Below are 12,377 nucleotides of genomic sequence, written 5' to 3'. Positions count from 1 at the left end.
GGTTCCGACCCCTTTTTGACTGATCAAACGATCTCCTTTTGGTACGAAATTTTAACTGTGTAAACTTGGGTGTGTCTTCTGTGTGGTGTGTAAATTTCAGCTTCATTGGACGTCGGATGATTTTATAATGATTTTTGTAAGTAAACTGCGCAGTTCTGCGAGATGTACGTTTCTGGGTGATGTGTTTTTGTGCAATGGGTGTGAATCTGGGTGTTTTGATATTATGATGTATGTGGGTGTGTTTGGCCAAGGGATGGCTCGGAGGAATCAACGTTTGGTTCGAGTGTTTTGTGTGTGTTGGCCGAGAGTTTTAGGGTTTGGCCTAGGGTGGTGTTGTGGAGAGTTTTGGAGGGTTGATCTCATGTTTTCGGGTGTGTTTTGGGATGTAGAATGTGTGTTGTGAATGTCGTATAAGGTTTGAGAATCGTTGGTTGGGGGAAAACTGGTGTGCACTTGATCGGGCCAGCGGCCGAGACGCCGAGCCAGATGCCGAGCCAGATGCCGAGACAGGTGCCGAGCCAGTGCCGAGAGAGGTGCCGAGACGGGCGCCGAGCCAGATGCCAAGCCAGATGCCGAGACAGGTGCCGAGCCAGTGCCGAGAGAGGTGCCGAGACGGGTGCCGAGCCAGGGCCGAGCCAGACGCCGAGACATGTGCCGAGCCAGGCGGCCGAGACGGTCGGCCGAGGTGCCGAGCCAGGCGGCCGAGACGGTCGGCCGAGGTGCCGAGCCAGGCCGAGACACCGAGCCTTTTCCGAACCTTTTCCGAGCCAAGTGAGCCGTTTGCACAAGGAGGGTATACCGGGAGTACGAGTGTTTCAGGTGTGTGTCGTGTGCGCGTCGTGGGTGCGTGGTATGCGTGTCGGGTGCGTGCGTGGTGTGTTTCGGACGTGTGATTTTGTGTGATTGACTTATAAGATGTTGTTAAGTGTGTGTACGTGTAACGTGCTAGATGTTGAAGTCATCCACGTAGGAATCATGCATTGTCGTTTAAACCTCGTCTTTCCTGACTCTAATTATGATATTTATTTATCTTTCAAAAGGGTGATCTTTTACGAGGAAATTGTGGTTGAAGAAGGGAACTATTTAAAAGCTAAGCAATTGAGGTGGGCTTTTCTACCCTACTATTGTGTGGGTTATCTTTAATACGGACGCTGTTCCGGAAATGTTTATGGAGATGAACTGTTTGTCTTGCCAACTGTTTTGTTTTGAAACCTATCTGAAGTGGTTTACCACATATGTTTAATCGAATTCGGGTCTGTTGGGCTGCGAACCCTCAGGCTAGTGTACACGAGATCGGGAGCCATCTGAGAGCAAGTTGGCCGGTCTAGTTGACCTGGGGTGTGGCCACGCCCCTTGTCACCCGTTGGATCAGATAGTGTATGATGGTGGGAATAAGGGTGGCAATATCTGAAAATGACTGCGCAGTCGAATTTATGAAATATGTTTTAGTGTACTTGGGTTATTTTCTTTACACTTAAAACCCCAAGGTTACACTGTTATGGCATGACAAACTATGATTTTAGCGTGTGTCCACTGAGTGCAATAAGTACTCAGCCCTGCATGTTGTTTTCTTAATGTGCAGGTTGAGCGACGATGGGGATGACGGATGTTGAGCAATTAAAGTCAAAATTGTGTTTTTACTTTGCCTTTTGGATGGTGTCGTGTCGTCATACCCGGCATTATCTATCTCTTGGTCTGTTCCGCTGCTTTGTAATCCGATACAATGTTTTCATTTAAACTCTGTTTACTTTAACTTTAGAAATGTCGCTACAGTACATTGTTTTGAAGTGAACTTCCTCTAATTAAACGTTTTCGGGTCAAGTATTCTTGTTCTCCCCTTTCTTCCCCGCTTCTTTATTCCTCCCCTAGTCGCGGTCCACCGTACTTCCTATCCTTAGGAAATGCGGGCGTGACATAGGTACTAATTAATATACATGCAAATTTTAACGATGATATGCATAATCAGAATTTGGCAAAATATTAAAATTGGCATGCAAATACTCATTAATACAGTACTAGGGCGAACATTTTTCCCCCAATCGAAACTTATTTGAAAATCTAAATTTTGAAATAATATAAATTCTAACCTACCCGAATGATTACAATCTGAAAATCCAAATTATTAAAACTAAATCCGAACCAAACCAAAAAATTCAAAAAATTGAAAACTTAAAAAAATGAAAATCCAAAATAAATAAAAATATTTAATAAAATAATTCAGATTTTCAGATATTTTCTGTTTAAATAAACCAGTTCGAAATGGACCGAAAAATCCAAAATTTTGAAGATAAAAAAATCCGATCTAATTAGAAAATTCTAAAATCAGAACTGAATTTAATATTTCAGTTCGATTTCAGTCATTTAGATCATGGATATTTCCTTATCCCTTGATGTTTTGAAACGTAGTATATAGTTAATGATTTCAAACCCATAAGTTAATCGTATTTAGAAGATCTTTCTAGAAGAAGGTGATTATGACAATCTTTCTAGTTACTTCGATCCTATTTTTCTATGTAATATTACTATCATATAAACTAGTTTAACTCATTTTTATAACCAATTAAAAACTCAAGTATGTGAATTTGGGTTATGCCCGTTGGGCCATCCAATTCCAAATTTCTGACCCACAATTGAATAAAAATGCTGGGCTTCGTTGTAGAAATGCATACCCATTTAAAACGGCCCGGCCCGTCTAAGTCGCAGCTGAGAGCGCCGGCCCGGGTCCAGGATTTAAAACCCTTCTCTTCTCTTTCTCCCTCTCTCTAACTCCTACTCGAACCTCCGATCTAGCTCAACATTTCGGCATCACTGCAGCTCTTTCTCGCTATCGGTTTCTCGGTGAGTGCGAGACCGCAACGATGTCGTTGAAGGTGTTGAATCCGAACGCTGAGGTGCTGAACAAGTCTCATGCGCTTCACATGAACATCAATGCCGCAAAAGGCCTCCAGGATGTGCTCAAAAGCAATCTCGGCCCGAAAGGAACTATTAAAATGTAGCTATTCACTCTCCTCGGGCGTGTGTGTGTTTTATGCTTACATTTTTGGGGGTGTGTTGTTGGTAATTTGCATTTGGTGATTTGATTTTGGTATTTGCAGGCTTGTTGGTGGAGCTGGAGATATTAAGCTCACTAAGGATGGAAACACTCTATTGAAGGAGATGGTTGGTTTCGCACCTTTGTTTTTTTACATTTGGCGTATCAAGTGTGTATTTTCGGAGTTATTGATTGAATGTAGATATACGCATCTGATTTGATATTTGTGTAATAATTGCATAATAGACTAACTGTTGAGATTTTTATATATATACTACTGGTATTGACGTACTACTATAATTTATATTCTGTGGGAAGTGTGTGTTAGAACATATTATGGCAGTGGTGTTGTTATATTCTTTCCATGGATCAATTTAAGTTTGTCATCAGTTGAGAGTTAGGGCCTTTGGATGTAAGGGTTGAGCATAGTGTACTCTATATTACTGGGAGAGGAAATTATCAGAATAGACTTGGATTGCTATAATGGTAGATGACATACTCAAGTGAAAGAAAGGCACACTTATCTTGCGAACGATTGAATGAACATTTAGTTTACAAAATTTCTGAGATTTATTACTTGTATTCAAGCTGGAAATTTTAGCAGCAAAGTGAATATGCCAATGTATATCTACTGTTTCATTCTTAAAGTATGGATCTTTTTTTTTCCGCAGCAAATACAAAGCCCTACAGCCATAATGATTGCACGGACTGCTGTTGCACAAGATGAAACAAGCGGAGATGGTACCACTTCTACTGTTATCTTTATTGGTGAGCTCATGAAACAGTCAGAGCGATACATAGATGAAGGTAAGCTGAATTAACTTTCTTAAGATATCAGGCTATAACTCCTTCTCATGGGGTTATAGATACTTTTTTTTCCCAATATTGTTAGTGTTGGGCATTGCGCTGATTATCTAATGTAATTACCTTTGAGAGATGGAGAGTGAAGTATTTAGTTCCTTCCAGAAAGAGTACTAGTGTTAGTGTAATAGGAAGCCTTTTATGGCGTATGCGATAACCTTCTTTGATCCCTTCACTGCATAAAAGTTTCTTTATTAATGATGGTATTTAATGCTATTTGCATAAAATTGCAAATTTATGTGCACTTGTCTGGCTATTTGTACATCCTGGAGTCTTTATGTTAATATGGTTCGGGCTTGTGGAGAAAATGCTACATTTCACGATATGTTTAAACCAGTTGCAATTTTTACATAGTGAAAATGAATGGTAATTCTGAAACTTGAGCAATCCTATTGTAGGAATGCATCCACGTGTTCTTGTTGATGGATTTGAAATAGCTAAAAGAGCAACACTCCAGTTTCTTGAAAAGTTCAAGACTCCTGTAGTGATGGGTGATGAACCTGATAAAGAGATACTCAAGATGGTGGCAAGAACAGCACTAAGGACAAAGGTTTTCCTCAGCCTCTCTATTTGTGAGTAATGTTTATAACTATTAAATAGTATACTTACACTCCGTATACCTGTTTGTTTTCGTGCAGTTATACGAGTCACTGGCTGACCAACTAACTGACATTGTAGTAAATGCTGTAAGTTCTTAAATTCTAATTTATTTTCACATCCTAGTTTCATAGGCAACGTTGATGTTTGAAAGTAGCTCATATGCAATTATACACCTAAAGTAAATAGCCACTTGCCTTCTTTTCGAATTTCAAGATGTTCTCGTGATGTTGCAGGTTCTCTGCATCCGCAAGCCTGAAGAGCCTATTGATCTTTTTATGGTTGAGATAATGCACATGCGCCACAAGTTTGATGTAGATACTCGTTTGGTATGTTACTTAAATGACATATTACTCTTTTGAAGCTTGCAATCAAGTGTTGAATATGATTTTGTTACTTATATGTGTAAACATTGCTTTTAAAGAGTATCCTTTAGGAATATTGTCTGTCCCTTGTCATATACAATTGCTCTAGTTAAAGTTATGTCTGCTTCAATGGTTGTGTTCTGGGATATTTGTTTGCTTGAGCTTGTGTCTGTTGGTTGATGTGTCATATTGCATAGTGATGTCTGTATTTTTACTTATCACTGATGTGATCGTACTCATTTTCTTACCACTGTCTAGGTTGAAGGCCTTGTTCTTGACCATGGCTCAAGGCATCCAGATATGAAACGTCGAGCAGAGAACTGTTACATTTTGACTTGTAACGTATCACTAGAGTACGAAAAAAGGTAACTTTTGTGTGTTGTGCCTTCTGTTTTTTTGCTTTCTTAGTTAGTTCTTGTGATATCTGTGATCTGATCTGTAAGATTGACCATATATTATCAGTGAAGTAAATGCAGGATTCTTTTACTCGAGCGCAGAACAGAGAGAAGCAATGGTTGCAGCAGAAAGGAGATCTGTTGATGAGAGGGTCCAAAAGATTATTGATTTAAAGAATAAGGTTCTTATGTCCCCATATGCCATTGGGATGACCGATTATTTACAACATTTTCAAGTCAAAGATGATAATCCCTAGTGTTTCTTTCAGGTGTGTGCTGACAATGACAGCAACTTTGCTGTATTCAATCAGAAAGGGATTGATCCTCCATCATTGGATCTTCTTGCTCGAGCTGGAGTGAGTTACCCTTACTAAGTTTGACTGAAATATGACTCATTGTTTCTCATAGTTCTACTCACTATTAGGCATCAAATTCTACTTAATTGATCTGTCAATGAGTTAGTGAGCCCCCCTTTCCTCCTTAGTATAGAAAGATAAAGAAGATAGAGGAGAAGGGGGTCCTCCAGTTGACATCTATTAAAGGAAATCCAAGGGAATTTGGTTTACTTGTTATTCCAATTTGGATGTTTTCTGCATTATCTAACTTATTGAATTTTGCTGTCGATATCATTTATTGATTTTGATGGGTTTATACTGAAATTTGTTTCATAACTTTGTGTCCTAATTCTGTTTGTTCTGGTTTATTCTACACCTTTTAGATAATTGCCTTGCGAAGGGCGAAAAGGAGAAACATGGAGAGATTGGTTTTGGCTTGTGGAGGAGAGGCTGTGAATTCAGTTGATGACTTAACCCCTGATTGCCTTGGTTGGGCTGGCTTGGTCAATGAACATGTATTGGGAGAAGAGAAGTATACATTCGTGGAAAATGTCAAAAACCCCCACTCCTGTACAATTCTCATTAAAGGTACTTATAGTTTCTCATATTGATAAATTCTGTGTCTCGATGCCTGTTTGCTATGGTATCCTTTATTCTGTTAATTGTTTTACTTTTATTGTACTCGTATTCAATTGTGCTTGAAAACATTTGGTTATATTGATTGGATATCAACTAATGCACTCTTCATATGCAGGGCCAAATGATCATACAATTGCTCAGATTAAAGATGCTGTTCGGGATGGTCTGAGGGCAGTGAAAAATACTATTGAAGACGAAGCTATTGTACTGGTGAGTTGATAAATATGTTGAGTTTTTGTGATTTTAATGGAGATATTACACCTTGATTAGTGACATTATACTTTCTCAATGGTGATGCTAAAGATTCGGAGTTGACACCTTTTGTTGTATGTGCAATAAACTTACGATCTCATCTCTATTATCTTCTGTGTATCACAGGGTGCAGGTGCTTTTGAGGTGGCAGCCAGACAATACCTGGTTAATGAAGTCAAGAAAACTGTTAAAGGAGTATGTTATTTCCGTCTTTGCAAATCCAATATCTTTGAACTCATCATTTTTTCTGCTTCTTTTCTGGGATTTGCTCTGATGCTGTTGAAACTTTGAATAGCGTGCTCAACTTGGTGTGGAAGCCTTTGCTGATGCGCTTCTCGTGGTTCCGAAGATACTTGCTGAAAATTCTGGTCTTGACACCCAGGATGTGATAATTGAACTCACGGTAAAAATTGCCTAATATCTCCAAGCTGTGCTAATTTGTTGAACATCTAAATTATGTTCATCACTCGACACTGCCTCTTTCTTTGCAGGGAGAACATGATAAGGGTAATGTAGTCGGACTTAATCTTCACACGGGAGAACCCATTGACCCTCAACTGGCGGGCATCTTTGACAATTACTCTGTCAAGCGTCAGCTTATAAACTCAGGGTATATGCCAAGAAACTTATTGTGTGATGTAGCCCTCATTTTGTTGCCCCATTTCTTATACCTGTTGGTGAAATTGCAGGCCTGTGATTGCGTCACAGTTGCTGCTTGTGGACGAGGTGATCCGTGCTGGCCGTAACATGCGGAAACCAAGCTAGGTTGTAGTGAGTTTTTTCATGTTTTCTCACACAGATGTAATGCTGTGTTTGCTAATATTGTTTAGTTTATCTGTTCTGTAATGGTCTCTTGAATTTTTGCTCACAAATGTGCTTGGAATTATTTACGAGTTTGAAGATGGCAGTATTTTTTATTTATACAGATTTTCGTGAGGTGTTAAGATAGTATGCGTATGTGACTCATGTTCATTTGGAGAAACTCATCCCAGAAAACAAGCTTATTAAGCAAAAAAGTTCATTTGGACTGTGAACCCAACTGATGTGAGCCAAGTTTATTGCATAGACATCCATAACAAGATAATCTCAAACTTTTTATATATGAAGAAATGTAATTTCAAATGCCTAATATCTCAACTTTTTAGGTGAAGCTTTGCAGAGCCACAAAATTTTCTTATGCAACTTTTACCCATATTTGAGTACATGATCAAGCTGAACTAAAAGTATCTCAGTAATAAAAGTAATTCAACATGGAGTATTTGATAAGTAATTAAACAAACTCGAAATTCAGTCAGTAATGGACGGCCAAATTTAAGATTTAAATGATTCTTGAAACGTAAAAATACAAACTGAAAACTATAAGATAGCTTGAATAAGATTCATATGAACGAAAAATTTATTTCTTCAAGACATAACTTGCTGTCGGGCATAATATTGTGACTAATTAGCATTTGGGGCTAATAAATCCAAACTCTAGCATTCTGATTCCGGCCTCTCTTGAATCTATAACAAGATAACTGCAAAAAAAATTTAAAAAAATGGAGAATTCAAGCATTAGTAGTTACAACTTATAACTTGAACATACTTGTCTTTCAATAGAAAAAATGCATGTACCCTTGTTGGATTGCTTAAGATTAACTTATCTTGAGATTGGGATTAATTTGGTCATAATAGAGGAAGAATATCAGGATTTATAAGCTGAGAATAATCTTAGGTATCATTGTGTTGAGATTAAGTATAAGACCATATCTACTCAATCAAACAACATTCATACGATTCAATCTTATGGAGTAGTATAGATTCAGCAAATCAAACGCCATCTATACATATTCTACAAAGAACCTCGATTGTTGACATAAAGAATCCCTAACTTAGTCCACACCAAAAAATGTTAATTATAATAAGCACATTGGAAAACTTGTTTTAGTTTGTGAGTACAACCGTCAATCTAAAAACATTACACATATTCTAGAAATCCTATAATTCTAATATTGTTATGTTTCTTTCTTGCATGAACTACACCAAAACACTCATCCATTCTATGCACACACATGCTATTAGAGGTGGTATTTAGAAACACTGACAACAATAACAAATCATTCTACCAGCGCAACTCAGTTAGTCAGACGCACGCATTAATTAATCATAAAAAAGTAAAAGACACTAACCTCATAAAATTCACTTGGTGAGTTGATCATTGGCATCATGGAACTCATTCTCCTCTTCTCTCTCCTTCTCCCTCTCCTCCTCCTCGTCCTCCTCCCCGTCGTGCTTATACCTCACGACCACGACAGGGCACGCGCAGTGCTGCACGCAGTAATCGCTGACACTCCCGAGCTTCCCTTCCCTCCTTCCCCTCGCCTTCGCCCCAATGCCGCGGCTTCCCATGATCACCGCGCTCAGCCCGAGCCGCTCCACCTCCAAGCAAAGCCTCTCCTTCATGTCGTGGTCCTTGACGATGTGGATCTTCACCGGCACGTGCGCCTCCACGAGCGGCTGCGCGAGGCTGCCGGCCTTCCTGGATGCGAGGCCGTCGAGCTCCTCCTCCGTCCGCTGCGAGGCGGCAGCGGAGGCGGCGGCGGGGGAGGTCTTGGTAAAGGGGTTGCCGCCGGCGCCGGCGCTGGTGGGGGTGGAGGAGCCCCAGTCAGCGCCGTAGAGGACGGAGGTGGAGCGGACGTGGAGGAGGATCACGGTGTCGCCGGGGCGGATGTAGTTGTCGGCGGCCCACTTCACGGCGAAGGCGCTCTCCTCGCTGAGGTCGACGGCGATGGCGATGCGGCGGAGGGAGGGGGAGGAGGCAGCGTAGATGGAGTTCGGGGTGGCGGGCGGAGGGGGGAAGCGGGGGGAGGAGGTGTTCACCTGGACGGGGTTGATGTGGATTTTGGGATGGTCGGCGGCGGCGGAGGAAGGCGGCGGCGATGACATGATCGGAGATTTCGGTTTGTGGCTGTGGGATTGTTTTGAGGGAGAGAAGTAAGGAGGGATTTTGATAACGGAATGTTGCCGAAGTTGAAGGTGGAGAGGGGGAGCTCGCCACGTGGAAGCCATGTCATTGTCCTACGTGGCGCCATGTCATCTTTTGTGATTATTGGGCCTTACCGATTGTTCTTCATTTAGGCCCAATGCAGTTGTTGTATAGCTTTGGGCCGGTTTCGATGTGATTTTCAACTACATTTTACTACATGGGAAGAATTCTACTTTGTGAGAATTGGGCCTCTCGATCTGGGAAGCTCTTTATTAATAATCCAAGTTTGTAAGAAACTCCTCTTTCATCTGCTTCTGGACTCTCGATTCTATTCGATTGAAAGACGCATGACACTTATCTACTTCTGGACTCTCGATTCTATTCAATTGAAAGACGCATGACACTTATGTATTTCATTAAAGTGAACAAACTTGGCTTTCAAAAAAAGAGCTTCTCATAGTAGATCTCTTCCAAAGTAGAATTTTACCATATTACATGGAGTATAATATTTTACTTTATAAACATATTATTACTATATGTGATATTTTGGAAAATTTTGGTGTTAAAATCATAATTGTTGTTAACTTTTGATCAATCATGTAACTCTTTAAACACAAGTAATTAAATCATTGCTTTTTTATAATTCACAATTGTCATAAGAGAGAAAGAAATTCGTCCAATATCTAAATTTGCAAATTGTCTGAATTGTGGTTCGAGAGTTGTGAACCCCAATATAGCTCCCACATAGCGTTGAGTTGCAGATCACAGCCGTGAATCGAAACTGCGAACCTCATATCAATAAATTCCTAAAATTCAAACTTAAATGATGCAAATAAGAAGCTTTTGAATTGATTAAAATGATAAAACGGCAGCGTTTCAAGTCCATTTAAACGAGAATGCTTAGAAAAACCGGAGTGTTATCCAAGTTCGAAAATCCGACTTCCACGCAGCTGCTAATTGTGGAAAGTATCATAATAGATTACACCTTTACAACAATTCAACCCTTGAACATGGGATAGTTGGGGTGCTAATTATAATTTCTAATTTGGAAAGTTGAAATCTCATGGAACCGAAATACTGTACAAATAAAATGTGAGGAAGAACTATTCATGAAATTCATTGTTTCAAAGAATTGTATGTAGTTTGAATCTATCAATTTCGAGTGTAGGAGAATATACTAACTTTGTATTTACCATGAAAATACACTAAACTTTGAATTCAACACGATTTTATCATAACACGTTTTTCCAGCGACATTTTAAATATGACAAAAAATTCTAATTGACGCGATATTATTTTTAAACGGCTTGATGTATAAAAATACTGTATGATTTTAGTTTTAAATATGGTTATATGATACGATGATTATTATTATTATTATTTAGTTAGTTAATTATGGATTTGCATATCTTTTTCATATCTTTTGTCTGGCTCATTAACAATTGATTCTAATGAGAAAGAAGAATACAATTTTGTATTTTGTTAAGGTTAGAAATTATCGATAGTTTTAAAATTTTAATTAACTGGGAGAAGGGAGCTATATAAATTGAACATTAAACATCTCTTAAACTATTGAAACTAGTTTTAACCCCACGTGCGATGCACGACGAAATATTTTTTTATGATACGGTTTTAAATTGTTAATTGATTAACACAAGATCAAATTTTGATTCCAAAAACAAATTGGTGGTATTGCAAGTTTTAAAATTGGACGATAGCTTTTCAAACCTCAAAACGGTTTTAAAATTGTATTTTGAAGTATAAAAATTGTGTGTACTCTAATATTGTCACAAAATTGTGTGTAATCTTTTTTGTATTCTGTATCCATTTAAATTAGTACTATACTTTATCATAGTAGAGCTTCATTACATTGCAATATAGTGACCCTAATACGCTAAAAACCCAAACCTTGAAACCTTAATCCTAAACCCCTTAACGTTAAAATATAATCATCATGACCAACAAATGAGCCAAATATAAATAAAATCCTCCATTCGTCCCAGTTCAATTTTACTTTGTTAATCACTTTAAAACAAACTTTAATAATAGAAAAAAATAAAAAAGAATATCATAACTACATGTTAAACAGTATGAAGAGTATTGGAAAATATGGAGGGAGTGAAAAATGTGATGAAAAAAAAAATGTGAGTGGATAAATTACCAAATGTCATATATTTATAGTCCAAAAAATAGAAGATAACTCCGCAAAACTTTTTCACTTTCTTCACCTATTATTAAGAAATTTAAAACCTTTTAATTTCCCAAAAATTAAAAACTAAGCGTTACGTAAATGTTATCAAATTTTGGAAAATGAATGACAATAATTTCCGCCATTGTATTTGTATGAAATGAGTAACGAATAAATGTATAATAAATTTTAAAAAATGAAATGGAAGGCCATTGAAGCAATAATCTCATAAATATGGCTATGTGTGAAACGAATTCGGGTCTGAGTAGGGCCGCAAACCCTATCAGGCTGTGTACACTGGTGGGATCGGGAGCCGTCCTTGCTAGTCGGCCGGTCTTGTGGGCGAATAGTGTGGCCACACTTTCGTCGCACTGTGGAAAGATGATGTGATTGTTGGATTGTTGAGAAAGTGGGGGAGATTGTTTGTCTGGCCAGACTATGAAACTGTTTTTGTCTCTTGAAAACAAGTATGAAAGCAGTAATGCAGTTCTTGAAAGCAAGAATGAAAGCAAGAGAGGTAAACCAGTCTGTCAAAATCTTGAATTGTTTATAATTTCATGCATATGGAGTAATCGGTGATGTGATAATTCTACGAGTTAAGTAAGGTAAAACCAAATAGCCGCAAATCTCCAACTAAACTATGTCTTCCCATATGATAATATCTATTTTTTCAAACCAACAGCTTGTGGATTCATATCTTGGTGTAGAATTGTTACTTTTGAAGCTTTTTCAAGACAAAAGTGTACCTG

At 38.6% G+C, this 12,377-nt stretch overlaps 2 protein-coding genes across 2 annotated transcripts; one reads left to right on the top strand and one right to left on the bottom strand.

Annotated features, from left to right (window-relative positions):
- The first annotated feature begins 2,778 nt into the window (after positions 1-2,778).
- On the top strand, positions 2,779-7,396 carry LOC121745214 (T-complex protein 1 subunit zeta 1). Its single transcript, XM_042139021.1, has 15 exons — positions 2,779-2,992; positions 3,096-3,159; positions 3,703-3,838; positions 4,291-4,442; positions 4,531-4,578; positions 4,726-4,818; positions 5,113-5,219; positions 5,317-5,431; positions 5,519-5,605; positions 5,968-6,172; positions 6,339-6,433; positions 6,602-6,670; positions 6,771-6,878; positions 6,967-7,085; positions 7,165-7,396. Exons 1-15 carry the CDS (start codon positions 2,859-2,861, stop codon positions 7,238-7,240), a joined length of 1,608 nt encoding a protein of 535 aa, XP_041994955.1. The 5' UTR covers positions 2,779-2,858; the 3' UTR covers positions 7,241-7,396.
- A 565-nt stretch (positions 7,397-7,961) lies between these two features.
- LOC121746141 (universal stress protein PHOS32-like) lies at positions 7,962-9,400 on the bottom strand. The gene is made up of 2 exons (XM_042140055.1): positions 8,644-9,400; positions 7,962-7,992 (listed from the first exon to the last, which is right to left on the bottom strand). The coding sequence occupies exon 1, from the start codon at positions 9,398-9,400 to the stop codon at positions 8,654-8,656; it is 747 nt and encodes a 248-aa protein (XP_041995989.1). The 3' UTR covers positions 7,962-7,992; positions 8,644-8,653.
- Positions 9,401-12,377: the final 2,977 nt, after the last annotated feature.

This window comes from Salvia splendens, chromosome 8, assembly GCF_004379255.2.
Source record: "Salvia splendens isolate huo1 chromosome 8, SspV2, whole genome shotgun sequence".
In the NCBI taxonomy this organism is placed as follows: Eukaryota; Viridiplantae; Streptophyta; class Magnoliopsida; order Lamiales; family Lamiaceae; genus Salvia; species Salvia splendens.
This window is presented reverse-complemented; position numbering and strand designations above follow the sequence as displayed.